This window comes from Pleurodeles waltl, chromosome 2_1 (genome assembly GCF_031143425.1).
Source record: "Pleurodeles waltl isolate 20211129_DDA chromosome 2_1, aPleWal1.hap1.20221129, whole genome shotgun sequence".
Classification (NCBI taxonomy): Eukaryota; Metazoa; Chordata; class Amphibia; order Caudata; family Salamandridae; genus Pleurodeles; species Pleurodeles waltl.
The window spans coordinates 305082168-305108679 of record NC_090438.1 but is presented as its reverse complement, the minus strand read 5'-3'; the positions used below and the strand labels follow the sequence as shown (position 1 = coordinate 305108679).

Below are 26512 nucleotides of genomic sequence, written 5' to 3'. Positions count from 1 at the left end.
CCCTACCTCCAGAGCCTGCACCTACATGCCTGGAGATTGAACGGGGCAATCTGAGTTCTTTTTCTCTCCCTCCAGAGATGGTGGATGTTATTTTATCGGCCAGGCGACACTGCACCAAGACAGTCTATGCCTGCAGATGGGCAACATTTGTTACTTGGTGTGGAGAGAGGCAAATTGATCCCTTAAAGGCCCATTTATCTGATGTTCTGATGTTTGCCCTTACTTTAACCTAGAAGGGTTGTGCAGTTGGACTGTCAAGGGCTATTTATTGGCGCTGTCGGCCTTTCTGTGCCTTCCTGATCAACCGTCCTTGTTTAAATCACCTATAGTTGTTAGGTTCTGACTAATAAGTTTCCTCCCACTCCGTTACCTGTGCCTCAGTGGGATTTAAATTTGGTTTTAACTTTTTTAATGGGTTCACCGTTTGAACCTATGCATTCTTTTTCATCAAGGCTGTTAGTCTTAAAGACAGTTTTCCTTTTTGCTATCACGTCTGCTAGGTGTGTGAGTGAGCTCCAGGCTCTTAGCGTAATTTTATGCTGACAAGGTGGTGTTGAGAACCAGGGCGGCTTTTCTTCCTAAAGTTGTCACTCCCTTCCATATGGGGCAGTCTAATACTCTTTCATCCTTCTATCCTCCTCCTCACCCTTCAAAAGAGGAAGAAAGACTCCATGCCTTAGACCTGAAAAGAGCTCCGAGTTTTTATGTTGAAAGAACAAAAAGACTTTTGTGGTGATGACCAACTCTTGGTTGGATATGTGGGTAAGATGAAAGGCAAAGCTATCCATAAGAGAACCATATCCAAGTGGGTCATTCTTTGCATTTAGATCTGTTATTCATCCTCCTGAGGGTATTAGAGCTCATTCTACCAGGGCTAAGTCTACTACTTCGGCATTGGCTAGAGGTGTTCCAGTAGTGGATATTTGCAAGGCAGCAACTTGGGCTTTCCTCAACACTTTCGCGAAGCATTATTGCTTGGATTCGGAAGTTAGGAGGGACAAGCATTTTGCATGTTCTGTGTTGCAGGATTTCTTGGTGTGACCGGTCAGGCACCCACTTCCGAGTGTGGTACTGCTTTGGCACTCTATTCATAAGGTGAGGAATCCACAGGTAGTTGTATCCATCAGAAGAACAACGTACTTCACTTCGGTAGTGCTTTTTCTGGTGGATACAGTAGCTACCTGTGGATTCCTCACAGTCCCACCCGCCTCCCAGTTGGTCATACCAAGACTTCTTTTACTAGAGGAGTATATATGTTTTGGGGTATTTTTTATATGAATAAATGTTGTATTTAAATTGTATTTGGATTGTGATATATATATATATATATATATATATATATTTTTTTTGTGAGGTCGGTTTTCATCTGTTTGCCTCAAAGGCTTGTAAAAAAATGGTGAAACTGACATCAGCACGCCAGCTAGGACCTGATATTGCCACAATGACGTCGGACGGAGTCGCGTGCGGAGCCGTGCAATTGTGACATCCTCGTTGACGTGAAGAGCTGGGAAGAAAGTTTCTGTCGAATGCTGGCGCATTGGGAGAATTCATATGGTGAGAAATCCACAGGTAGCTACTGTATCCACCAGAAAAAGTGTTACAGAAGGTAAGTAACTTTTTCGCCTGGACAGTTAGGTCTGTCGGGACGGGCACTTTGTTCAGTCCTGCAGGACTCTTTAGTGTGAAACTGTTTCACAGACCCACCTCCGGGGAGCTACTGCTTGAGTATCTATCCTAAGGTAAGGAATTTCCAGCTAGAAGTCTCTAGCAGATGAACAAAGTACTTACCTTTGGTAATCCCTTATCTGGTAGAGACTCTACCTAACTGCAGATTCCTTACCCGCCCACACATCCTCCTCGCTCTGCAAATGGATTTCTAAGGACAGTGTTTTTTTCCCCTTTCAGGGCCCTAGTTTTCCACACCTGTGTTCAGTGTTTTTCGTGGCTCAGTGCTTCTGGTGTGGAAAGTTGATAAAAGAAACTGACGTATTGGGGTGGCACCTACATAGGCACTGTGCACATCACTTCCAGTGCGGACGATGTCACGTGGAGCCGAACAACACTAACTACTGGTGCTCATGGGTACTGCTCAAAAACAGTGTCCGGATCCAGTCTGATGCCTGGGGATAATTCTAAGGTAAGGCATCTGTGGCTAGATAGTCTCCACCAGATAAGGCATTACCAAAGGTAAGTAACTTGTTATTTAGTGAAAAAATCTTAATCAATCATTGGAAGGTTTGACATAAAATGGCAGGTTTTTTTCTCAAAGAAATGCAAATTCAGGAGCACTAGACAGCAGTAAGGACAACAAACCAATCTGTCAAATTCCCATACGAATTTATTAAAATGGAGAATTGAATTTGTAATATGTAAAATAACACCAAATTTTGTAAAATAGGATAGGAGTTGAATTTTTGGAGTGTAAAAGTGAAAAAGCGTTAAGAAACAGTGATGTTCCAATGTCAACTAGTGGGCATGGGAGGCATGCTACGAAGTATATTTTCAGGCTGACTGCAATGAAGTGTGGGCTGGGTAAGTCTAGCAGGTTGGTCCAGTCTACTATTTTACCTCCATGCTTATTCTTCAAAGTGGAAGTCAGAGTCCTACAACCAGACAAGACAGGGCACTAGATCAGTCAGTTTTTTCAACCAAGCAAAAGCTTCTAATTTAGTAGGCTGGGCTGCGCACAGGAGGGCTACTTGCAGGTAGATCATTGGAGGGTAGCCAGTGGAGCTCCCTTCTGTGTGGTGGGATGTGAGTGTGGTATGGGAGGTTGAGAGTGATTCTGGCAGCTGGGTTCTGAGTGGTCTGCAGGCTTCTGGTGAGTTTTTTGTTGATCCTGGGATAGAGTTTACCCATAGTACAGCTTGCTTGTGACAAGGGTGTACATGATGTTTTTTTCGGGTCCTGATTGGAAGCCATTTGAAAATCTTTCTCAGGGTGTGGAATCATGAGGCGGTGATGGCGTTAACTTGAGCGGTCAGGTTGGGTTTTGCTGTCTGACAATCCAGGGGTTCTTTACTTGGGTGTTGGGTGTCAAGCTTAGTTCTGATGGGCAATTGGTGGAGGCCCGCGGGTAAGTGCACTTCCTGAAGATGATTCTAGTAACAATTTAAACCTCAGGCAGTCACAATTTAAGCCTCAGAGAGTTCCTCTTCATTCAGTGTGTGATGCAGGCATTGAACTTGATCCCGTTACTGGGCTATTTGTCTGTGAAGGAGAGAATGAGTTTCATGTCATCGTCGTAGACGATACTCATGTTGTGAGAATGAATGATGCTGCCTACAGGGATCATGTTTGTGTTGAAGAGGCTTGGGCTCAGGGAGGTTCCTTGCAGAACTCCGCAGATGAGGGCACAGGCGACCAAGGTTTATGTTAAAAGGCTGTCTCCCGAGGTCCTCCCGAGTGCATGTGCTTGGATTCCAATGTTGTGTAGGCATTGGATGAGGATATGGTGGGAGACAGCATCAAACACTGCAGACAGGTGTAGGAGGATGAGGGGAGGCCGTATGTCTTCTGTCCAGAGACACATGGATGTCATCTGTGGAGGGCAGTTTCCATGGGTTATTGGGTCAGAAACCAGATTGAGTGTGTTGAGGAGTTGGTGGTCATTGAGGGATTCGACGAGGTACCTGTTGATGAAGACCCTGGTCTGGTATGGTAGCAGGGAGATAGGTCTGTAGTTGCTGAGCATTGAATGGTCTGCAGAGTGTTTCTTCCACAATGAGAGGACAGTTGCGTGTTTCCAAGCACCTGGGTAGGCTGTGGAAAAATGGTTGTGAGCACAGGCTCATGGGTTGTAGTCCTCTGGAGCAGGTGTAGTGGGGCAGCAGCTCCTATGGGGCCCTTGAGTGGATGGACTTCATGGTGGCCGCTATTTCTTCTGGGGTTATGACAGGCCATGTGGTTAGCAATGGTTCTTTGGATAAGGACGAGAAGCATTTGGTGAGCTCTTTTGGGGCCAGTTGCAGGTTAAAGTTGCTATAAATGGTGTTGTTTTTAATGCTGAAGTACTGAGAGAGATTGTAGAGATCATGCGAGGAGGTGATCAAGTTGAAAGTATCGCCACTAGTGATGTGAAATCCTTCTGTTGGAGGTAGCCACTAGTGAGGTGAAATCCTTCTGTTGGTGCTAGCCTCGATGCAGTCCGCAAGAGCGGTGCATTTGTTAGTCCAGATAATTTGGTATTAGAGTCTGAGGGAAATTTGAATGTGCTCCTGTCTGCATTGTTCTTGCTTGTCCTCCATTTGCAATCTAGTGTTTGCAGTGGAATTTCATCAGTATGAGATCCTCCATGTACCAACTGGCCTGATGTCTAGATCTTGTTGTATTGCTGTGAGGGTAGGGAGCAGGAGGTGATCCAGTTGTTGAAATTTTTGATTACTTTGGGCAGGCTGCTGTTGTACTGGGAGCTATGTGTGTTGAGAGCCATGTTCCAGTACTTGTCAGTGATGCTGTTCCACTTTTGCGGGCTGGTCTGGTGGTGGTGGTGCGTATATGTTGGACCGGGACACTTGACCCGAACGTGCTCTGTCCTGGAGACTGCCTGGTGTGGGCTCATCAACTCGATGTTGTCAAAGGTGATGAAAATATGGTCCAGAGATGTCTGGTGATGTCCCTTTAATTGTTGGGTGAGGCCCAGACTTCCATGGTCTTTGAGTGCTTTTGAGTTGAGGATCAACTTAGTCTTTCAGGAGGAAGTAAGTATTCAAATAGGATGTAGTTGCGAGCGTTGAAGGCAAGTGATGCAACGAAGTCCTTAATGGTGTTGGTGAAGTTAGTACATGTTCCATGTTGGAGGATGATGTGTCTGTGGAAGTGGTGCAGCTGATGGTGCTCTTGTGGATGATAGTTATTCCTTTTCTGGGGTTGTGTAGTCGAAGCAGTGTTCAGCCTGGTTTCTGTGAGGAAAAGTAGGTCTGAGCATTGCGTGCATCAGGTCCCAGATCTCTCTGGCGTGTTTGGTGAGAGAGTGGGTATTGAGAAGCATGCATATGAGTGTTTATTGTTGTGTGGATGGTTTCAGGACTGTATGAGTGAGAGAAATTCGGCTGTTTGGTGCTGTTAGTGTCGGTGTTGTGAGTGTTAGCTGTGGGTAACTACATGACACTTTTAGGACTCACAGGCAAATGATCCCTCGTTGTGTGGTACGGCGAGGGAGCAGAAGCAGCATATGGAGCAAGATACCTTGGTTGAGGGTGTGTCAGTTGTAGAGGTTGGAGAACCAGGACTGCTGCTGGGTAATGTCCAGGATTAGATAGGTGCAGACACGCTTGCCTCTGGTTCACTAGCAGTGTGCCTATTCTGTGGCCACCATTAAGTAGGACTTGGGAGGGTGGAGTAGTGATGTCACATCCTGTCCAGATGGATGATGGGGAATCCAGTGATGTCACTGCTTGTGCAGTTGAATGGTGGGAAATCTAGTGATGTCATTTCATATGCAGGTGGATGATGGAAATTAGTCCTCTTGCTCTTCTTGTTCTTCTAAAGCAGCCAGCAGATATGCAGCCGGCAATCTTCTCTCCATTGAGTCCTCTTCTTCTGGGCCTCAGAAGCCTCATCAGCAGTGCGTTCCACCTGCAACACCAGGGCGTAGCCACACTCTATTGAACTTTGTTCACCAAGGGAGCATTACAAATTCAGTGGGGCAGTGTCTTTCGCTCTCTTTGCAAACCATATCCAGGAAGCTCGTCATCTGGCCTGTACAAGGCATTTGCCTCAGCTGCCATACTTGACTAATCTTGACTTGGGGGTTGTAATTTCACTTGTTTCCTGCCTCAAGGAACAAAGTCCTAATTTAAACTCTCTTGGGGGAGAGCCAACCACTTCCTGCTCAGACATTCACCCAGATTATGTTTGTCTACTCCCTTTGAGCAGGCATGGCTACCCGCCTTCATGGCCTGTTTCCTTTCCTACCGTCTGCCCTTCACAGGGGTTTTCATAGTCCCGCCGGGAGTCTGTCCTCACTGCTGGTGTTATGTCAACTTAATTTTCTTCTCAAGTTCTTCTGGCTTGACTCTAGCCCTTCCATCAATTTTTAATCAACGGGGCTTCTGCCCTGTTATGCTTTGTATCCTGTAGCCTACACAGAAGGGGGAGTACCAACCTCATATAGACAGCTAAAATAGTTCAGACTCAGTTTTCTAAACCTATATTTCAAGAGGTTATTTATGGATCAGATATTTGTGAAACATAACACAGTAAAAAAAGTTTTAAGCAATAGTTTTTTTAAATAGTTACGACACGCTTTCTTACATTTTTACCTGTGTCCAAAATCTGTTTTTCGATTGCCTATTGAGCAAGCAGCAACACTTTTGCAAAATGATTTAATATTTTTTAAATTTTCGTATCAGCGCAAAGGTGACCTAATATGATTCATTATTTCATATTTGGAAGCAGCGCTTTAAATCCTCAAATAATTGTTTCACAGTGAGACGTTTATTGACTTTTGCAGGCCCTGTAATTCATCTAGTTTTGATAGGGTTCTGGTTCTCTATAATAATGTTCGGATGCTAAAAAAAAAAACGCCTTGTACTGTAGGAAGAAACGGCTGCCCTTCTTTGGGCACAAGATATATTTATCTGTCCCTTGATAAGAGAACAAGGTGTTTCAGAAAGATTCGGCACAATTGCTGCCTGAGTATTGCGTTAAAAACTGAATCAGCAACTCAGAGCCTGACCTACCCTATGTTGCTTGAAGGGCACAATACAGTGCCATAATATTTCTTCCCACTCACCAGCCACACACCAATGCTCACTGATCATACCATCGTCCTCCAGTTGGAGCTAGGCCAAACAACCTCCCTAAGCTAGATAAATATTATTTGGAACACTTTTTTATTGGTTTGATTAACATAAAACAGAATATTTCCTCATTTTCATTTCCACTTTGATCGGTATAATGTTTGCACTGCCTCGATGCATGGACACCAAAAAAGGAAATTTGTCTTGTACTGCCAGATGTATTTGTCCGTCTTCTTGTGGACGTTTCGAGCAATTCCCAAACAGTAATTGCTCTTTTTAAACAGAGAAATCTATGCCAGTAGGTATTAGGTTGAAGCCATAACTTTCTACTTGGCCCGTTGTCTCTTAGGTCAAACCCAACACCTGCTTAACCGAGAGGCACAGTACCTTCCACCTATATTTAACGTTTCATTGTTACAGACAGCCAGACATCTACAGCATCTTTTCCCCTATCAGTTAAATGAACCACCGCTGTACCCTTCAAGTGCTGCAATTTCTGGCTGCTAAACTACTCTTTCTTTTATGTAGTTTTTTCAAGAGAAAAAATGAACTTTGAAACGCACCCCAAAACATAGGGACAGTTCTGCTCACAAACGTTTTTGATAGATGGTCAGTGCCTTATATACTGGACTTAGTGCCTTAAATACTGGACTTAGTGCCTTAAATACTGGACTTAGTGCAACAATATAAGTATTAATGACCAACCTACACGGTCTATGTTCATGTTCTCACCTAAACGCTACCTCTGCACTAGGTGTCTGGGCTCCACAAAAGGGGAGTGGGATAGCTTGTGGTGGGTACTTCAAAGTGAACTGCTCTAAATGAAAATCAAATAATTGCTCATTCTTTTTGATGGAAACTTGTAACCTCAGATTTCTCACCTATTGAATACCCTCTGGTATTAGATTGGATCCAGGCGTTTCAAAGTGATTGCTGTGATAGGTGGTGCCCTTGGCTCTCTGGAAACCTTGTGCTATTCTGGCAAGTGACATCATTTATTTTCTTAGCCCTTTGACGTAGATCCGTAGCTTTACTCTCAAAATTCTGTTTTAGGACTCCAAAAAAGCTGTAAAAAACTAGTTTTCCAGGTAGTATGCTAGGGAAATGTTCCCCTCTATCCCCCTCCTGCAGACCTCAGGCTTCAAATCTTGCCGTGGCTGCAGGAAGCAGATGCTGGTCATGGATTCACACAATGCCTTCTTCTAATATCTAGGGTCTCTGTATTTTTTGTTATTACTGACTCAATCTCTAGCGATACCTCCATCTTGAAGAAGTCCTCTGCCTCAGATGCTCTTCACCTTGAACCTCTGGAAACTCTTAAGACATTTAGTTTGGCATTCTTACGTGATGTTTAGATTTCCTTCTTGGCTTCAAGTTGCACAATAGAGGGCAGTTTCCAAGAGGCAAGATTGCATCAACTGAAGAAATCTCACCGAGCTGTCTCCATTTCTGCAGAGGTACACTCAGCTCCTGCACTTTAATATAGAGCACTTCCGTTGTTTTCTCCGTGCTAGTGACATAAACCTTAATTGTGGATATTGCTACCATCATTAGAAACTCCCCACTCATTGGTGATGGGTGAGCACAGCACCTACATGCTGCTTCCAACACTATATTTGAACCCACTCTGTCTCTCCACACGTACAGTGCTACCACTGACTCAGGCTTTCTGATAGAGATTTCTAGCTGCAGATCCCTCACTTTTTTAATATTACGCTGGTGTCAGACTGGATCCGTAAACCTTTTTCATAGTACCTCTACGCTCCGGAAGGTGGCACCATGCGTACTCGTACTAACGCCATTCTGCTCCGGAAGTAACCAGCAGGGCCTATATTGACCCCACTGGTGTCATTTCCTTTCTTTCCAAGTCTCTAGACTGCAGAGATCACTTTTTGCTATTATTCTACCAAAAATTCAACATTGTGCAAGTGACCCCCTAAGGCAAAAGGTTTTGAGCCCTTAAAGGTGTGTCCCAAACAGATGGCTGCAACAGATCCCCACAATGTTTGCCTGTGGTGTCTCAGGTGGAGACATGACTTCAAGACCTTCAGGATCTGTGCATCGATGGACCTGAAGGCCATCAGGGAATGCGAGATTAAACTCTACACTGCCGAGCACAAGAAGCTCAGGACAAAGCTCAGCCCTGGGGTTGATAGAGCCGCTTGCAAGGCCAGCCTTCATTACACTCCAAATCTTCAGGTAAGCACAAGAAACATAAAAAGTTGAAGTTGAGTTTCACTCCTTCTCTACATTTCCACTCCCCTGATATATTGTGTGGGTGGTGCCAGCAATTTAATTCCTGCTTCTGAAGTTGGCATACTTCAGAGCCGATTCTGCAATTTCCCGGGCCTTCAGCCACCCTGCGCCAGATTGAACAGTTTTGATCAGCTCTGCTTCAGCTCTTTGGTTCTTTTCCATCTCCTTCTTGTGCACATTCGGGCCTCACAGAATCGAGAGGCCTACTACCCGAATTTCCACAGCAGGTTCAGTCTTAACACCACCTGGACCCTCTGAGCTGCTTCTGCCCATAGTTCCAGTACCTGCGCCACCTCTATCACCCATGCCACCTCTATCACCCATGCCCACACCGGACTTAGGTAAGTTGACGCTGATGCTGACTTCGCTGCCCAAAGAGGTGGCCTGATTATCCTTTATAACGCTGGTCCGAATTCAACCGACATCACAGCCAAATCCAACTGAGGTTTCTGCACTCTCTTACACAAGGCAGAGAACACTCTTTACGTTTTCTTTTTGGAATGGACTCTGATAAAGATTATGACCAGGGTAATGAGTTGGCTTAGCATTATGCCGATGACAATTGGTATGAGAGATTGCTAGTGGGCTAAACACTTTCCTAAGTCAATCCTTTCCTCTCCTCCTGGCCCATCTACAGAAGAATCTGCGTCCTACGCCATGGTTATGTGTAGGGCCACTGAAGTCCTTGAAAACCACCTCCCCACTATGGAGGTAAAAACAAACATCCTGACATAAATCCTATAGCCTTGGTGCACTTCTTCTGAGTCTCTTCTGCCTTTTAATGAGGCCTTGACAAAAGTCCTAATATGTTCTTGGGCTAAGCCTTATACCGGCCTTGCTGTTAACAGCTTATCGCCAGATGCCATTGTTTTGCTCCAGGGTACCGGGCCTGTTAGTCACAGCACTTTTCTCCTAAGAGCTTTGTGATGCAGGCCTCCACCAGCTGGATGAACCACAAGAATTTTCCTGACCTTCCCCCTGATAGTGAATTGAAGCGAATGGAGGCATTCGGAAAATGCCTCTCCTCATTGGCCATTTTTGCCGGGTGATCAATTAATGTCTTCTGTTTGCTGGGTCACTATACTCATGCCCTCTTTGACTTGTGGCGGCCCAAGTCCTCCCAGATGTTCCTGGCGACCTTCACCCTTTCCTGTAACAGGACATTCAGAACACTTGTAAATTCACTTAATTCACAATTTGTTGTGGCTTGGACATCACCCACTCCGCTGGACGGGCTATTGGCACCAGTGTTGCGATTCGTTGCCATACATGGCTGTGCTCCGCTGGTTTACCAGACAGTGTCCATTCCTGCCTGATGGACAATGCCGTTCAATGGGACTCACCTGTTTGGGAACATGACTGATTCTGCCCGTGAAAGTTTCAAGTAGAGTAAGGCTTTCACTTGCTCCCTGGGCCTTTGTAACCAGCCTCACTAGCAACAATTTCAGTGTTCCTTTTGTGGTTTTTGATGAGGCTTTCCCTACTACCAGCCTGTTCCTCCCAAGCAGGGACGCAGCAGTTTCACGGGGGAGACCATGATGCCCACTGCGCCCGTGGCCAAGGTCCGCATGCTGCTCAGTACACCCTCCCCTTGGTAAGCTCACCTGTCAAGCCTCTTTAGTCTACCCTTTCAAAGTCACAGCTATCCGATGGGAGATGGAGTCCACCAATTCTTTTCAGTTTGGCAGATCACCACATCCGACAGGTGGGTACTGCAAATTGTCGGAAACGTTTATACCCTATCCTTCTTCTTTTCCGCACTGTACCTCCCACCATCACCCCAGCAACTGATGGGGGACCATCTATCCATTTTTTTTGGGCGGGAAGTGGAAACCCTTTTGGCCAGAGGGGCTGTCGGGAGTGCGGTGGTGCCAGAAGTATGGCGTGGTTGCTATTCTCATTACTCTCTAGTACCAAAGAAGGAAGGAGGTCTTTGGCCCATTCTGGATCTCTGCCTTGTCATTGCCTTCCTCCAGAAGGAGGTGATAATAATGCTCACCCTGGTTTTGTCTGGTCTCTATCCTGGAGGTGGTGGTTTAGGATCTGCAGGGATGCCTATTTCCATATTCTCATCCTGCCGGCCTATCGGCGCTACCTGCGGTTTGTCTCCCCTTCACTGGAACCATTCTTGACATGGCTCAGTTTTGTGTCTTTTTCCTGGGAAGAGAATCCAGTACATTCGGGCTATGATTCCAATCTTTCAACCACTGTCCTGGATTTTAGTGAGGTCGACTCTGAGGCTGCTGGGACTGATGGCCTCCTGCATCCTACTGGCTGGGCATGCTAGGTGGCATATGTGGGCTCTGCAGTGAAATCGCAGGTCCCAGTGAGCTCAACATCAAGGGGACCTCTCCTACCATGTTCAGATTTCAGAGGAGACTGCAAAGGATCTGCAAAGGAGGTTACTGAAACGTGATTGGTTCCGTGACAGACCTCACTCCTTTCCTCACCGAGAGCTGACAGTGGTGGCTGATGCATCTTTTCTGGGTTGGTATAGCCATCCGAGAGAGTTGGAGATCAGGGGCCTCTGATCTCCAGCGGAATTCCAACTCCACATCAGCCTTCTGGATCTGAGGGCCATCCTGCTGTCCATCCAAGGGAGGCTGGTGCAGGTGCTCATGGACAGCGCCACTGCCATGTGGTACTGCAACAAACAGGACGGGATTGGGTAAAGGACCCTTTGCCAGGACTCCTGGCACCTCTGGAGATAGCTGGACACCCAAAGTATCTTACTAGTGGTGAACCTCCTGGCAGGGTCTTTGAATTCCAGGGTAAATGAGATTAACTATTAGTACCTCGTTGAAATTGATCATACGTAGAAATTACACCCAGAAGTGGTGCAAGGCCTCTTCTGCGAATGCGGTGAACCCTGGCTTGATGTGTTTGCCACCATCAATCATGCGCAATGTCAGTACTTCTTCTCATTGCAACTTCCAAGATGTCTCTCGCTTAGAGATGTGTTCTGCCTTGAGTGGCAGTGTCCTTCCCGACAGTACCACTCATGCCCCAAGTTCTCAAAAAGATAAGGGTACACTGGCCTCAAGTCACCTTAGTAGCTCAGAATTTGTTGAATTGCAGACACCAACTGAAATACCAATGAACACAAAGACTCACATTATATAGGGGACAAGACCTTTATTCCGTATCCCTTAATGTATCCCATTCACATAGACCTACCCACGTTCTCAAGACTCAAATGCAGATACAGTGTTTAAGAAGCAAATGGTTTCAGGCATTCCGCTTCAACTTTACTAGCAGAATGCATCCTACTTCAATAGGCTTGTAGAGTAGGATGCTGAGTTTCTCCCGTCTTGATGGTAAAAGCTGCCAGGTCGTTATTGATGATAGTTGAGTAAGGCAGGCACCCACTTGAAATGTATGGTAGCTATACATTCAGGCACCCACTTGAAATGTATGGTAGCTATACATTTTGACTTACTAATCTAAAAATGACATGAGAATAGTGCACTGTTTTAAATGTGATGGCAAAACTTCCTTCACAAAGATAGTGTGTTGATTTGATAAACAAATTCCTTGTAGCAAAAATGTCTTTATGTAATGTAAGTCAGCCACTTGTATTATGTGTCGTCATACGCTTAATATGTATGGTGCTCCATTGTTTTTTGCCTAGGTTCGGGCTATAGAAATACCATATACTTCACTGAATATTACAGCCCTCATTTAACTGTACTCCAATACTAAGGTTTTGTGTTTTAAACTTCTATAATGCAGCTGAATTTCCTTGTGGTTTTGTTGTACAATCAGTGCATTTGAAGGGTGGAAAATCACTACCGCCAACTGCAGCTTCATTCTTGGAGAGGAAAACACTTGTTGGTTAACTGTTTCGATAATCCTTCAGGAGAATTACATTGTCATAAAGATTTAAGAAGATGTGGGAAATTTGTTTCTTTAGAAATGTCGCCTTAGGAAAGCTGGTGCCCTGCATTTATACTGTGTTTTTCAAGTGCAGCAACCTATATATGAAACTCCTGGCAAGGTGCAGATGCCACATGTTTTTTTTTTTTTTTTTTTGACCCAATGCACAAGAACATGTGCTTTTTCCAAAAGGACTTAAACTAACTGAATATTTCAGTGATTTGAGCTTGTGTGAGAAATGTGTCTAATTCACACATTAAAGGAGCACTGGTAAAGCCTATATAATTTGGTTGTAAGGTGTTAACATGTACAAACCAGGGGCGGTTGTACTATAAATAAAAATATTCCAACTTTTTTTTAAACTATCTGCAGAGCCTGAGGCAGCCTTTGTAAGCCAATGTGGACCTGCGGGGGCTGGTTGAGGCTTAAGAATATTGAACAGAAGCACCCCTGGATGAAATGCTCAGTGACTCTGGGTCCAAGTGCGCATTTCGGGTTTGCTGGCTGCATTTCTCTGGTCAGCCCGACATGCGCACTAGAAGCCACTCCACCTGCACAATTAGTGAGTGGGGGAGGGGGAGTTTGCTGTTGAGCCAATCCTGGTGCTACTTTCATGCTGTGTCTGTATAATGAAAGCAAGGGAGCAGCAGCTGCATTGGCTCAAGGGTGGCGTGGTACTAGACCTCTGATGCAGGGTCTGAACATGAGTCGGCGCAGGGATGGAAGGCTTTTGACCACGGACTATGGCCAATCACAATATGGCCTTATGATGAAGCCATGCAGTGATTGGCCATTTTCCCTTGCTGCTCTGTTTCTTTCTCTCTTCTCTTTGTGTGCATTGGGTTTAACGGCATTGAGACCAAAAGAGGGAGACAAAGACACCACACCTGTGATCTGACCTCTTGACCTCCACTGGCCTGGTCTCATACTTGAGAATTGTCCTCTGCTCTGAGTTTCTGAACTCATCGATCCTCCTAATGAATGTCATTGGTCAGCACAACAACAATTATTTATTTAAATAATTGTTATGAATTGAGGTGTCTCGTTTGTTCAGCTGGCCCCCTCTCTTTCAGTTCACCTTTTCCTGCTACGTCAAGTCGGAGAAGCAGTCAGTCTGCTGAAGTGTTTAAAAAAAAGATTTAAAAATGTATGATGAGTTCTTGATGAGTATTATTTTGAGCGCTTAAAATTGGATTTCTGTGGATGATTGTGCATGTTGCTGTGACTGTGAACTACTAATATAACGAAAACTCAACAACAACGGTGTACAGTACTTGACTAGTAGTAAGTCAGGCTGTGTGGGTGGGTCCTTTATTTTCTTTACATTTACGCACTTAGATACTCAGATGATTCATAACTGTCTTGGGGGAGGTCTACCCATGTGTATTTCTGATTTTATTTATTTTTGTACTACTATACTTGTGTGCAGCTGGCTTGCTGGCAAAAAAGTAAATTATAGGAAGCCAAGCCAGCACTTCCCAGGTCCGGAGTCTGAGAAACGGCCTTGTCGACCCAAGAGTGATGCCAATGTAGTGGGTTCTGCGAACCGAGGATTAAGTAAGTTAATTCTAATGTAAATCTTACGTTAGAATTAACTTAATTAACCCTCAGATTGTAGACTCCACTCTGTCAGCAGCTCAGAGTGTTGTCATGAGGTCACAGCACCTTGCAACACTTTGTGTGGAAGTGTTGTAGCAATACACAGACACAGGTAGTTGGTTAATGGCCACAAGAGAAACCTCCCTTGGCCGTTTATTAACGTCGGTTCCACGTCACTGGCCATACCAACTTGTAAATCAGTACAGGGGAGATTAACATCATCTCCCTCAATCAGTGTGCGTAATGGGCGGTCCCATGACGAACACATTCCTCCTTTACCCAAAACAAAACACAAAAATATGTTTGGAGAAAATCACTATAATAACACAATATGCCACAATTCAGTATGTAGAATAAATCCCACATATAATCAGTCTACAACAAATCCTTGCAACCTTGCTGAATGTGGTGGGCGAGGACATAGACTGTAATAATCCACCCCTTGTCTTGGAGGCAGTGAGTTGACTTGCATAGAGTCCAGCACCTCCTGATCTGAAACTTGAGGAGGCTCCGAGTTCTGCACCCCTTCAATCAAATGACGGAGGGTTGTCAACAGCCACCCCAGGACTCCAGACACAGAACAGCTGTCATGGAGATTCACCCTTCCTCCATCATCATCCTCAAATGCACTGGCTGGTGGGGAGCTCTGTTCCATCACCACCTCACCATCTGCCCTGCGAAATACTTACAGAAATTAAATGTTCCTTGTGATGGTCTCCTGGTTCCTTTTGGCAGTTACCATGGTGCCCTTTACTGCACTCACCACCCACGGGTCCTTCTCAAAAGGCAGCATAAATTTGTTTCCCCCTCTTCTGTTTAGTACAAGAACATGGTCCCCTATTTGGATGTCTCTCTTCTTCGCTCTACGTTTTCTTGACGTCTCATCATTTCTGTCCTTCCTCTTTGACAGCGCCTCACTTACTCGATCATGGACATGAGGAATATTATCTCATACTCTTCGATTCATACACAATGAACTAGGCGTTTCTCCAGTGACCACCGGCTACTGCAATTCGTAACAACTTGTTGAGGGTTCTCATGAAGCGTTCCACTTCTCCATTAGCCTGAGGCCAGTGAGGAGTGATCTTTTTATGAATGATTTCTCAAGACTGCAGGTACTCAGCAAAATCTTGGTTAGAAAACGGCAGTCCATTGTCCGTTCGTATCTCCTGTACTAACCCATGGGTGGTCATGATGTTTTCTAGACTTGGGATGATCTGAGAAGCAGTGAGGGACTCAACAGTTTCTCTTTCCGGATATTTAGAGACATCGTCTATCACTATGAACATGTGACAACCGTCTGGCAAACTCCCAAAATCTGCGCTGGCCCGAAACCACGGGACAGGATGGATGGTGTGAGTGGTAACCGGTGGGGGAGTCTCAACCGGATCAACTGCTTGACACATCACACATTGACGCACTACTCTATCTACGTGCTCATCAAGTACCGGGAACCACATCTTACTCCTCAACCTTGACTTCGTCTTGACCAATCCTTGGTGTGAGGAGTGTTCCAATTCCACTACCGGATTCTGCAAGGAGACAGGAATCTCCAGCCTTGGGCCTTTCAGTAAACATCCTTCAGGAGACACAGCCAACTCATGCCTGACCTTATGCAACGAGGATAACATATTCCGGGCCTCCGCCTTCCCTAGAGTCAAATTTTGAAGAACATTGTGCCACTTACTGGAACCAACAGCACCAGCTGCAGATACTCAGCACTGTCCGTGGCTACTTTGATTTCGTCAATGGAAATAGGCAGTGGTTGAGATCTTTCTACCACCAACCTCACATACTCCTCTACTTCATTTGCATCAGCAACCTCTCGAGGAGTAGCAGGCCGGGCATGTTGTGACAGGTAATCCGCAGGGTTGAGAGAGCCAGGTCTGTAACCCACTTGAAAACGATAATCTTGCAACTGCAGAATCCACTTTTCTATTCGTGGCAGGGGTTTGGAGGAGGATCCATTAAATAAAGGTATATCCATTAAATAAAGGTATTGGGGGCTTGTGATCTCTGTGTACCATGAACGGCTGGCCGTACAGATAAAGGTGGAAATGTCTGCAGCCCAATGCACCGCAATGGCCTCCTTCTTAATTTGAGAATAGCGTTGCTCAGTCTCTATCAAAGCACGGCTGGCATAGGCCACAGGAGCCAAATTCCCATCCAGTTGTTTCTGCGCCAACAGTGCCCCCAGACCAGTGGGGCTGGCATCAACAGATAGCTCTGACTCTTTATGAGGATCGAAATATACTAGTGTGGTGTGCTCTGATAACGCTGACTTGGTAGCTTGGAGTGAAGCATCTTGTTCAGGTCCCCACTCCCAAACTGCATTGGCTTTTATTAGAGGGGCCGGTAAGGGCTGTTAAGTTCTTAATAAAACGCCTGCAGTAATTTTTCATGCCCAAATAGCTGAGAACACCAGATACATTGGTAGGTGTTGATGCTGACTGAATGTCTTTTACCTTGGCAGGATCAGGCATGACTCCTTCTCCACAGAAACGGTAACCAAAGAATGCTACCTCAGGCTGCAAAAAGGCGCACTTGTCCCTGTGAAGTGTAAGACCATTTTCTTGAAGTCTGTGGAATGTTGCTCTGAGACGATGAAGATGTGACTCTATGGTGGGAGCGTGCACTAGGATGTCATCACTGGCATTGATGACTCCTGGGAGACCAGCAAGCACCCCACGAATAGTGTCCTGAAAAACCTGAGCTGCACTGGAAATCCCCAAACTCAAACGCTTATACCTTCTGAGACCCACATGAGTTGAGAAAGTTACTATGCCGTTGGAATCAGGATCTAACATGAGCTGATGGTATCCAGCATGTAGATCCATTTTCGAGAACCCCCGTGATCCTGCAACCTCCGCAATGATATAATCTACGGTTGGTGTCAAGTGACGTTCTCGCTTACTGGTGACGTTTGGCAGACACATGTCGAGACAGATCCTCACCTCTCCTGGCTGTTTGGGTTTCCGTGCAAGTACGATTGGTGACACCCATGGTTTGGGACCTTAAACCTTCTCATTTATGTTGGCCTGCTAAAGTTTCCTGAGCTCTTCTTCCACCTTTGGTCGCAGATGGAATGCCACCCGGCGATGTTTTAATGCCACAGGCTGTATGGATTTGTCAGTGTGCAACCGTAACATACGGTCTTTCAGGCAACCAATCCCTTCAAAAAAGTTGCCCAAACTCAGTTAAAAGACTTTCCACAGTTCCGAGGTGCACACTGAAGGCCATCGAGATAAGGTTGAGTTGCTCAGCTGTTCTGCAGCTTAGTAGCATATCAGATCCAGTCTTTATCACAAATTCCCTGGTGCGCCCTGAACTCTCCTCATGGAAGTTGGTGGTGAAAACTCCCGCCAGTGGCAGCGGTTGCGACGACCCAAATGCGTATACCTGAGTCGATGTCAGCCGCAGTTGAGGCTGGATGGTAAGAGTTTTTAATAGTGACTGCGCCAGTATGTTAATGGATGCACCAGTGTCAATTAAAGCATGCATCATTTGACCTGCAAGAAAAATGGGACATTGTGGTATTCGTTTTTGAGGATACCCTCCAGGCTGCAGAGCATGTACCACATGAACAGTCCCTTCTTCTTCTTCTTCTTCTTCATCCAGATCGTCGTCGTCTCCGATGACTACATGTGGCTGCACTAAGTTGACAGTTTTGTGTTTCTGCAACTTTGGACGTACGGATGACCGGCAAACCTTGGCGAAATGATTCATTTTATTGCAGGGTGAACATTTCTTGTCTTGGGCAGGACACGCGCCTTGATGAGGGAATGGGCCGCCACACATGAAACAAGTTTGTGAGCAAGTGGCAACCTTTTGCCGGTTTTTCTTCTTTTCTGCGACTGCTGTGGTGATGGCATTCACCGGTTCAACCTTAACCTGAGTCTGCAACGCTGCTTCCATATGGGCTGCACGTACTTTTGACAGTTCTTTGGATCGGCCCATCATGAGAATATTTGCCATAGACATACCAGGTACCTGTAGGATGCTCTCTCGCAGCTTGACAGATGCACAGCCCTGTATGAACTGCGCACAAATTTCATCTTCGTCATCCAGCAATGTACAAGTGCGTGCTAGTTCTTTTAACCTGGCGTAGAATGTATCAACCGATTCATTTGGTAGTTGTCTAGCTTGCCTTAACAAAATACGCCCATAGTCTGGATTCGCTAGAGGTTCGAAATGAGCCTTCAGAGCCTGTTTTAATGACTGGAAAGTGAAGGGTGGGCCCTCTTCTACCACAGACTTTCCCAGTTTATTAATAGCTGCACCTCCTAATTGTAGGAGCATGGGGCGGCGTCTCTCATTGTTCAATGCCGTTGCCGCAAAATAGGTTTTTGACCTAACCACCCATTCTTTCCAACGAGCTGCTTGGGAAGAAGGAGGACCCTCCACGATAAAAGGTTCTAGCGCAGGAACTGACAACATGGCTGCTGTGTTGCAAAATGTTGGCCAATTACTTAATGTTCGCCCTAACCTGTGTTCAGCCCGACATGCGCATTATAACTGAACTGCCAGATGATGTCTCCCTTGTTGGGAATATTATAGAACACCCACATCAAAGTACAGAGAGTCCAGTGTAGATATGCATGTGTGGGAGGTCTCACTGCCACCTCATAATCTATATAGTGCTTGGGATTTATTGTAATATATATATCCTCTAGTAGTTCTTTTTTGTTTTTTTGTTTTTATGCTGCAGCACAATGTTCATTGAAATACTTGATTTTGTTGTTCCTTTTTTTATGGGCGAGCGCAAAGCGCTCCGTCCCATTACGTAATCTCTCTTTGGGCTAACAATTACATTGGTTCATGGGCTTGCCTTTTAAAATCCGCTTGTTTTCATTTGTAAAAGGCATGCATACGTCATGCCTTTTCCAGTGTTTAGCCCACCTACACTGTCCGGTTAACTACTAACAACATATGAGGCTCGATGTTTTCAGCATGGTGTCTGGACTACTTTATTTGTTTATTTTCCACGCAGCGCGGTCGCTCTGCATTTTACATAGTGCGATTGCGCTGCTTTTTTTTCTTCTTTACAACGCTAATAGCTCTGACTCGAGCAAATGCGAGACCCATTGGTTTAAAAATGTTTTTTTTCGTATTATTTGTACAGTATTACATTCATTGAACGTTTGTTCAGTCGTGTGCTTACGACCGTTCGTTGTTCTGGCTGTCTCCACGTGCGTGCAATGTAGTAGGCCTCCAGACGCCCAGCGCCGACATGAGGAGGTTTCTTCCGACTCTGAGGGAATGAGGCAGCATCGTTGTCCCGGCAACAGCGGAGGGAGCGTCAGGACGCGCGTGCAGCAGAGCACTGCAGACAGTGCCCCGGCACCTCTCTCTGACGGAAGGCCGCAGCAGGCAGTCCTCAGTAGCAGGTGACACCCATGGCACGAGTGCAGTACGGACAGCCGCTTCACATACGTGGTGCCGAACACACACGTCCCGGACAGCAGGTACGGGCACGAAGGACACTAGGAATGGTCTCCCGCTCGTCAGCCAATCTGTTGTGTCGTGAGGTCACAGCACCTTACAACACTGAATACTTCGTGTGGAAGTGTTGTAGCAATACACAGACACAGGTAGCTGGTTAATGGCCACGAGGGAAACATCCCTTGGCCTTTTATTAACGCTGGTTCCACGTCACCGGCCATACCAACTTGTAAATCAGTACAGGGGAGATTAACATCATCTCCCTCAATCAGTGTGCGTCGTGGGCGGGCCCATGATGAAAACAACACAGATAAGCCGACTGGGAAATTCTAACATAAGAAGATGAGCGAGTCCAGGGCTGATCTGCCCTGGCTCTGCTCTTTGTTCTTGTGTACAAAGCGAAGAGCCAGGACAGATCAGCTCGGGAGTCCTCTTCTTACATTATAATTTTACAGTCTGATCCTCAAGCCTCTAGGCTCTGACAGAGAGACAGAGTCCCACTCCTGCTGTGTGGTGTTGGGCCTCAGAGGTCCGGGAGGTGGCTGCTCGGCCAGCTGCCTAGCCTCAGCTGCCTGGGTCTTTTAACTGACTCCGCTTTGGAAGCTGCGAGCCCCTGCCCTCAGATGCGGATTGAGTCCCGATGGTGACTCAGCTGGAGTCAATCAGCCCCAGCACTTAGGCCTGTTCAGAGGGCTTGCTCCGCTTTCTGATTCATTCAGATTTACCTCAGCTCCGTGTTCTCAGGAAGAGAAAGGCTTCTTACTCAAGGTGTACCCTACGGGCCAGCAAGCAAAATATATATTATATATTGTCAGTCAGATATGCTTTGGCAAAGGAAACTGTGTGCAATGTCACAAGAGATATGCATATTAAGTAATGTGTCATTCTGTGAATGCTGCAATATGTGTTATTCTTCAGAGAATGAATGAGAATGCAATTTCACAATGGACTTTGGCATCAAAACCAACTAGATATACTGAATAAGCAGCTATCTACACCATTTCCATGTGAAATAGTCTTTATTGCTCTCATGACTGTACTTTCACAATTGCTCCACCAACCTCCTATATTTCTCAAATTTGCTTGACAATGCACCATTTCCCCACTCTTTCATCAACATTTTCCCTGGGGCATTCATCCACAACTTTTACGCCCCACCACTGGTGGAAACACAGGCAAGTACCTGTGGAATTTAAGGCTTTTGTTTTCCTGTGTTAGCACATTAAAGCCAGAAAGAGTGCAGTGTTAGAAATGAAGGAATTACTACATTGTATACTTAATTGTCTTCTTTTTAATGTACTACAATGAATGCATACTCACCTTTATGTTTGTCCTGCTATTTTTCCAAGTGGCGCAAAGGTTAAATAGTAGGGGAGCTTTCATTATTTTCCTTCTTTTGCTTCGGTGAGAAAAAGAAATACAGGGCTATTCTAGGTTTGACGCTCTTGTCATCTGATCTTCGTTTCACATAGAAGCAAAATGTCAGAATGCTTCAATTTAATTTAGTCCTGATTTTATTTTTATGGGAAACAAATATGGAATGACAGTGGAGCTTCCATTGTAGTCTTGAGCTTTCTTTCCATGAGAGGGAAAGAAATGGAGGAACATAACTAAGGCTTAAAAAATGCATTTAAAAAAATGACTGGCAGCCCTGATGCGGAGTGCCTAGGAGCTTTAGCAGGGAATAAAGAGTGGTGAGGTTGGCAATGAGGAACAAAGCCAAGCAGTTAAAGGAAATACAAAGGAAGGAAAAAAGAAAGGGGGAAAATGGAATTAGTGGCACTCATGAGAAGCCACTTCGAATTTCAGTTAACACTCCAGGGGAAAGAGGAAGGGTCAGGAGGGAGCAATGAGAGGGAGGGATGATGAGAAACAAGGAGTCGACACACCCGCAAAAGAGGAAGCAAGCTGAGCTCTGATGGAGGACAATTCACATCGCTGGTTAGTATTGCTTGCCTTAGATTTCATTGTTGAGTTCAACCCTACCACAGTGCATGAATATTTTATTTGTTTTCTTTAATAGAATGCAGCTCTTCGCATTCCTGTTGGGTCTGGGCTTCCTCTGGTGCCAGCATAACTTGAATTCTTATTTGTGTTTTAGCTACATGTTTACAAATCTAAAATATGTTTATCTTATTTTCTAAGATAATTGACAGTATTATTGAAGAAAGCCAAAAGGAAAATGAAGTGGAAGTCATACCATTGGCTGCCAGCGTTCAAGAAGAGCCAGTGGATCTTACATCAGATGCAAGTGCACTGAACTCTGACAGAAGTACACTTAACTATATTCCTGAACTGTTAGTTACAGAGACTGTGGCACAAGAGGACAGTGAAGATACTCTGAATAATAATTCTAGTGAACAAACTGAGACAAATTCCATTCCCTGTTTGATCTCTGATGAGACCACTGAGAAACGGCCAGAGGAGACTTTGAACTTAGAAGAAAATGTAAATACCTCTCAGGAGCTTAATATTTACAAAACTAGTGACTCAGAAACAACTTCCACAGAAGAGAAAGTTACAGACGATGAGCACAAAAATATTGTAGAGCAGATGCTATTGGACTCCTCCTCTACCAAAGATTTTTCCAACACAGAAGAAATCCCTCCTGCTAAACCTCCCAGGCAGCTTTGTATAGAACCAGACATAGTCGCCAGCACAAAGAAAAACGTTCCAACTCGCCCACCACTGCCAGTAAATGCACCGCCTCCAAGACCACCACCTCCTGCGCGGCCAGCACCTCCACCACGAAAAAAGAAAAATGAGTTTGATTTTGAAGTACACAAATCTGGCTTGGAAGGTAAGCCTGCTGTTTTTTTTCCTGTAATATTCCTATGTTATTTCATGCCAAAAGTTGAGTCATAAAAAGTGGCTTCCTGACATAATAAGGATTTCTACGTAATAACAGCAAAAGCAAAAGAGACTTCCTAGCTTGTTGTTTTTCAGAACATAATTATTTTTGTTTTACTTTAGATGATGACATATACATTGAATCCATATACATGAAGACATTGTAACAAACAGCTATCATCTCAAATTACATTATTACTACTTAACATTGAGTGTTCCCTGATGTAAACATTGGGCAGGTCCTGCAAAGGGGCTGTTTTACTTGTCTTGGTTTGAGCTTCACTTTAGTATTTTAATACAACAGCACACAACATGGCTTTTCTTATCAAATGGGGCACATTGTCAATTCAGCCCAACATTTCAAAAGGCAATATTGACCCATGCCATGGGTTGCACCAAATATCATAATTTTAGACTGTTGCGTGCCGTGTGCAGTGCTCCGCTGACTTTTGGTTAGGGTCAAGCTATAGAAATACCATTCATATGTACATGCATTTGTTGCTTAAAACACCAAGGATCTTTTCTCAGTAGCCATGAAAATAACCCATTAGCCCAGTATCGAGGTAAGTGGGGGAAGAATTAATGTCCAAGTGCCTCCCAACACTACTTAACAAACCCATGACATATAACAAACATCCATTCTTCTTAACAGGAGGACTGCCATGAGATGAATTTATCATTTAACAAATATATTGAAGATGGGCACAGGAGTGAAAATGTTTTTGTTGACTGTCCCATACCTTCTCAATCTTCATGGAACTGTGTGATTGAAGAAGAACAATCACGGACAGGCCCTGTCTGGGCTAAAGCGTCAACCCTCCCCTCATGTTTTGACCTTGAAGTAAATTATGAGTCATAAAACCCAAGCACTCTGTCTTTGTCTGTACTTCATGTCTCCAGAACAGTGTCCTATGACTCATATTTTTTTCTCATTCAACTGAAGGTCAGACTTCACGCCTCCTCTGGTAATCGGTGTTCTTTGTCTGGCATGGAGTAACTCTACCAGCCCATGCCTGTTCACAGCTATATGCAAGAGCCCATTGCAGTACAGCTTCTAACTTCACCAAAGCTCTGACTCCGCCATAGTGAATGAATCTGAATTGAAGTTTATTACATGGAGTTTCCCATGGTTCATGTGTCGGTCCTAAATTATTCAACCTGTATGTTCCCCCTCTGGTGTAATTTGTAGGTTAATTCAGCTTTTTTAGCTTTTCACAATGATACCCTCAATCTATTGATGTTTGAGACAACTTTAAAAGCATGTTGATGGTCTGCAAATCTGTTTCCCCTCCAGTACCTGTTCCTTACCTTCAGAAGGCAATCATAGTTTTTTTTTTGATGCCTAACTTTACCTTTCCACCACGTTCAATAGAGCATCTTCAACTTGTCCTCCATATGATCTTCCCTCTTACTTTCTACTCCCATCAAACTCTAGACGGAGCATTCTGTCTTATCTGGACTACGGCAACTCTTTATTTTGTGCTTCCCCTTCATCTTCCCTTGTGGTTTAGAGATATGAAAATAAGGCTGCTCAATTTTTCTATGGCCTTCCACGTCATTCTTAAATCTGACCCTGTCTGTCCGCTTTCTACACGCTTCCAAGTTTGAATAGTTTTTTTTTGGGGGGGGGGGGGGGGAGTTTCTCTTTTGTCTATCATTCTCTTTCCTTGTGACCACACATTCATTGTGCATCTTCTGTAATCACCTTGCATTTTCCAGTTTATTTAGGACCTGTCTTTTCTCATTCGCATGGGCCTTCAGTAGTCTGTCACAGTTGATCCCTTTCACAACACCAGGGTACCATTTAGGCAATTACACCCTTCTACACATTCACTTCATCATCATGAGCTTCAAACAGGTAAAAATGCAACTGTGATTGTTAATTATCTGGAAGAATTGTTTATCTTCTGCTGGAAATGTCAGTTTTGATGTGTCATTTCCTTCAGAACATTATTGCAAGGTTATCATTGGTGGCATTTGACCAAGCCCTTACGGGTAGCTCAACTGACAACTGGTAAACTTGGTTCAGAAGGTAAATTTTCAAAATTACGCAGATTGCAACTACACTTGCTCATTAAGGTTCTTCAGAGCGTATGCTTAAAATTACTCAAAGAAACAAAGGTGGGAAAAAGACTGTTTCTGGAGAGAAATACGAAAATAAATATGGGACAACTGAGAGACTCTGCAATGTGAAGGCTATCCTAGGTATCACGTCTTTCTACTCCGTTATTTAGTTAAAAAAACAGCAGGCAGTGATACTTTTGTATTCATCTAGATTTGCTGTATGGTTTTTGCTAATGATATTTTGTTTGATAATATTATGTCCAGTTATATTTGTTGTCTAATTTGAGTATTTTTCAGTTACCAGGGACAGTTTTACATCTACTGGCCTGTTATCTCCAAATATCGCCAGCGAGGGTTTGACCAAAGAATCTTTGCCTTCATTGGACCTAGCAAGTGCTACAAGTGGCGTTAAAATAGTTACTGCTCAGGTGAGCCATTTTAACCATCGAAATGGTTTTTATTTAGTAGGCTTGTATTAAGGAAGTCAGGAAAAGGATGATCCTAACTACAAAGCAAATTTATGTGTAGGTTGGTGATTACCAGCTCCATCTTGCCCCCCCTTTCTCTCTCTGTGCAGAGCTCATTATAGCTTGACTGCAAGTAGCCCTTTTGTACACTATTAGATTTTTTTCCAGACGACTATTTCATCCTGGTGCATTTTAAAATTGTAATTATTTGAACACTGCTATTCAATATACTGAACTGCCTTCACTCAACTGCCCGATGCTGGAAGAATATATATTAATCAGTGTTTGGAGAAATATTAATGGTCTATTGCTTATTTGATGATAGGGCCAACTTGTGCTTTCCACAGTCATCTTGTTTATGAATCTCATTTTCCATTAACAGTTGCTGATTTAAGTTGTAGTAATTTTGTTTTTGATATGAGACATTTTACATATTCCCTTCACTTGTACGGCTTGCTTTTGGTAGTGCAGCTACTTAGCTTTCCATTTGACTTTACTAATCGTAATGTTAATCAATGCTTCATGGCTGTATTTTTCCAGTGGTGTATGAAATTTCAAATGTTGTCTGCTAGATAAGCTTCTCTGCTTTGAAAAGGGAACTGATGAGTGCAATGACCAGCATTTGCTGTGGACTTGATGGACAGGCGCACATCCAAAATCAGGGGGGAAATTCCATGGATTTTTCACATGCTTCTAGAAAGCGAGGAGGAGTGAAAGGGAGGTCATGGAGTTAAGGTAGAGTTGGGATTTAGGTTACTGTCAAGGAATGCAGATAGATGTGCGTGGTTACAAGGTGTGTGAATGTCGGCTCACTAGAACCTGAAGGGCAGGGCTTGGATGATTGGTTACTGGAAATGATTAAGTAAAAACAGTTCAGTCAGCATAAGTGCCCTGCCTGAGGTGGTCAGATACTTGGAGAAGGTAGTCAGATGGAGGATGTAGTTAAGGTGCTGTTGGCTCTGCTTTTAACTATAACTTACCAGGTTCGTAGTACTTATAGTGGAATTGTGTTATTTTTATTGTGCTTGTGGAGTGTTTGAGTGTTCAAATCAAATACTCCTTAGGGGTTGTTTGTCAATGGACCCAGACAATTTAATAATTTAACTTGTTTAATGGTAGCTAGTACAGTTTATTGGATGGCTGGAAGTGAACCAGAGCTGTAGCACAGAATAGTACCACATGATTCTGCAAGGACTAGCTTGTGATCAAACAATA

The 26512-nt window shown here is 44.5% G+C and overlaps 1 protein-coding gene across 1 annotated transcript in view; it reads left to right on the top strand.

The window, feature by feature from the left end:
- WDR44 (WD repeat domain 44) overlaps nt 1-26512 on the top strand; it is a 464168-nt gene that overhangs the window by 100738 nt on the left and 336918 nt on the right. Inside the window, exons 4-5 of the mRNA XM_069212536.1 lie at nt 22062-22716; nt 25128-25258. Coding sequence (XP_069068637.1) covers nt 22062-22716; nt 25128-25258 — 786 coding nt within the window. The remainder of the gene's footprint in view (nt 1-22061; nt 22717-25127; nt 25259-26512) is intronic.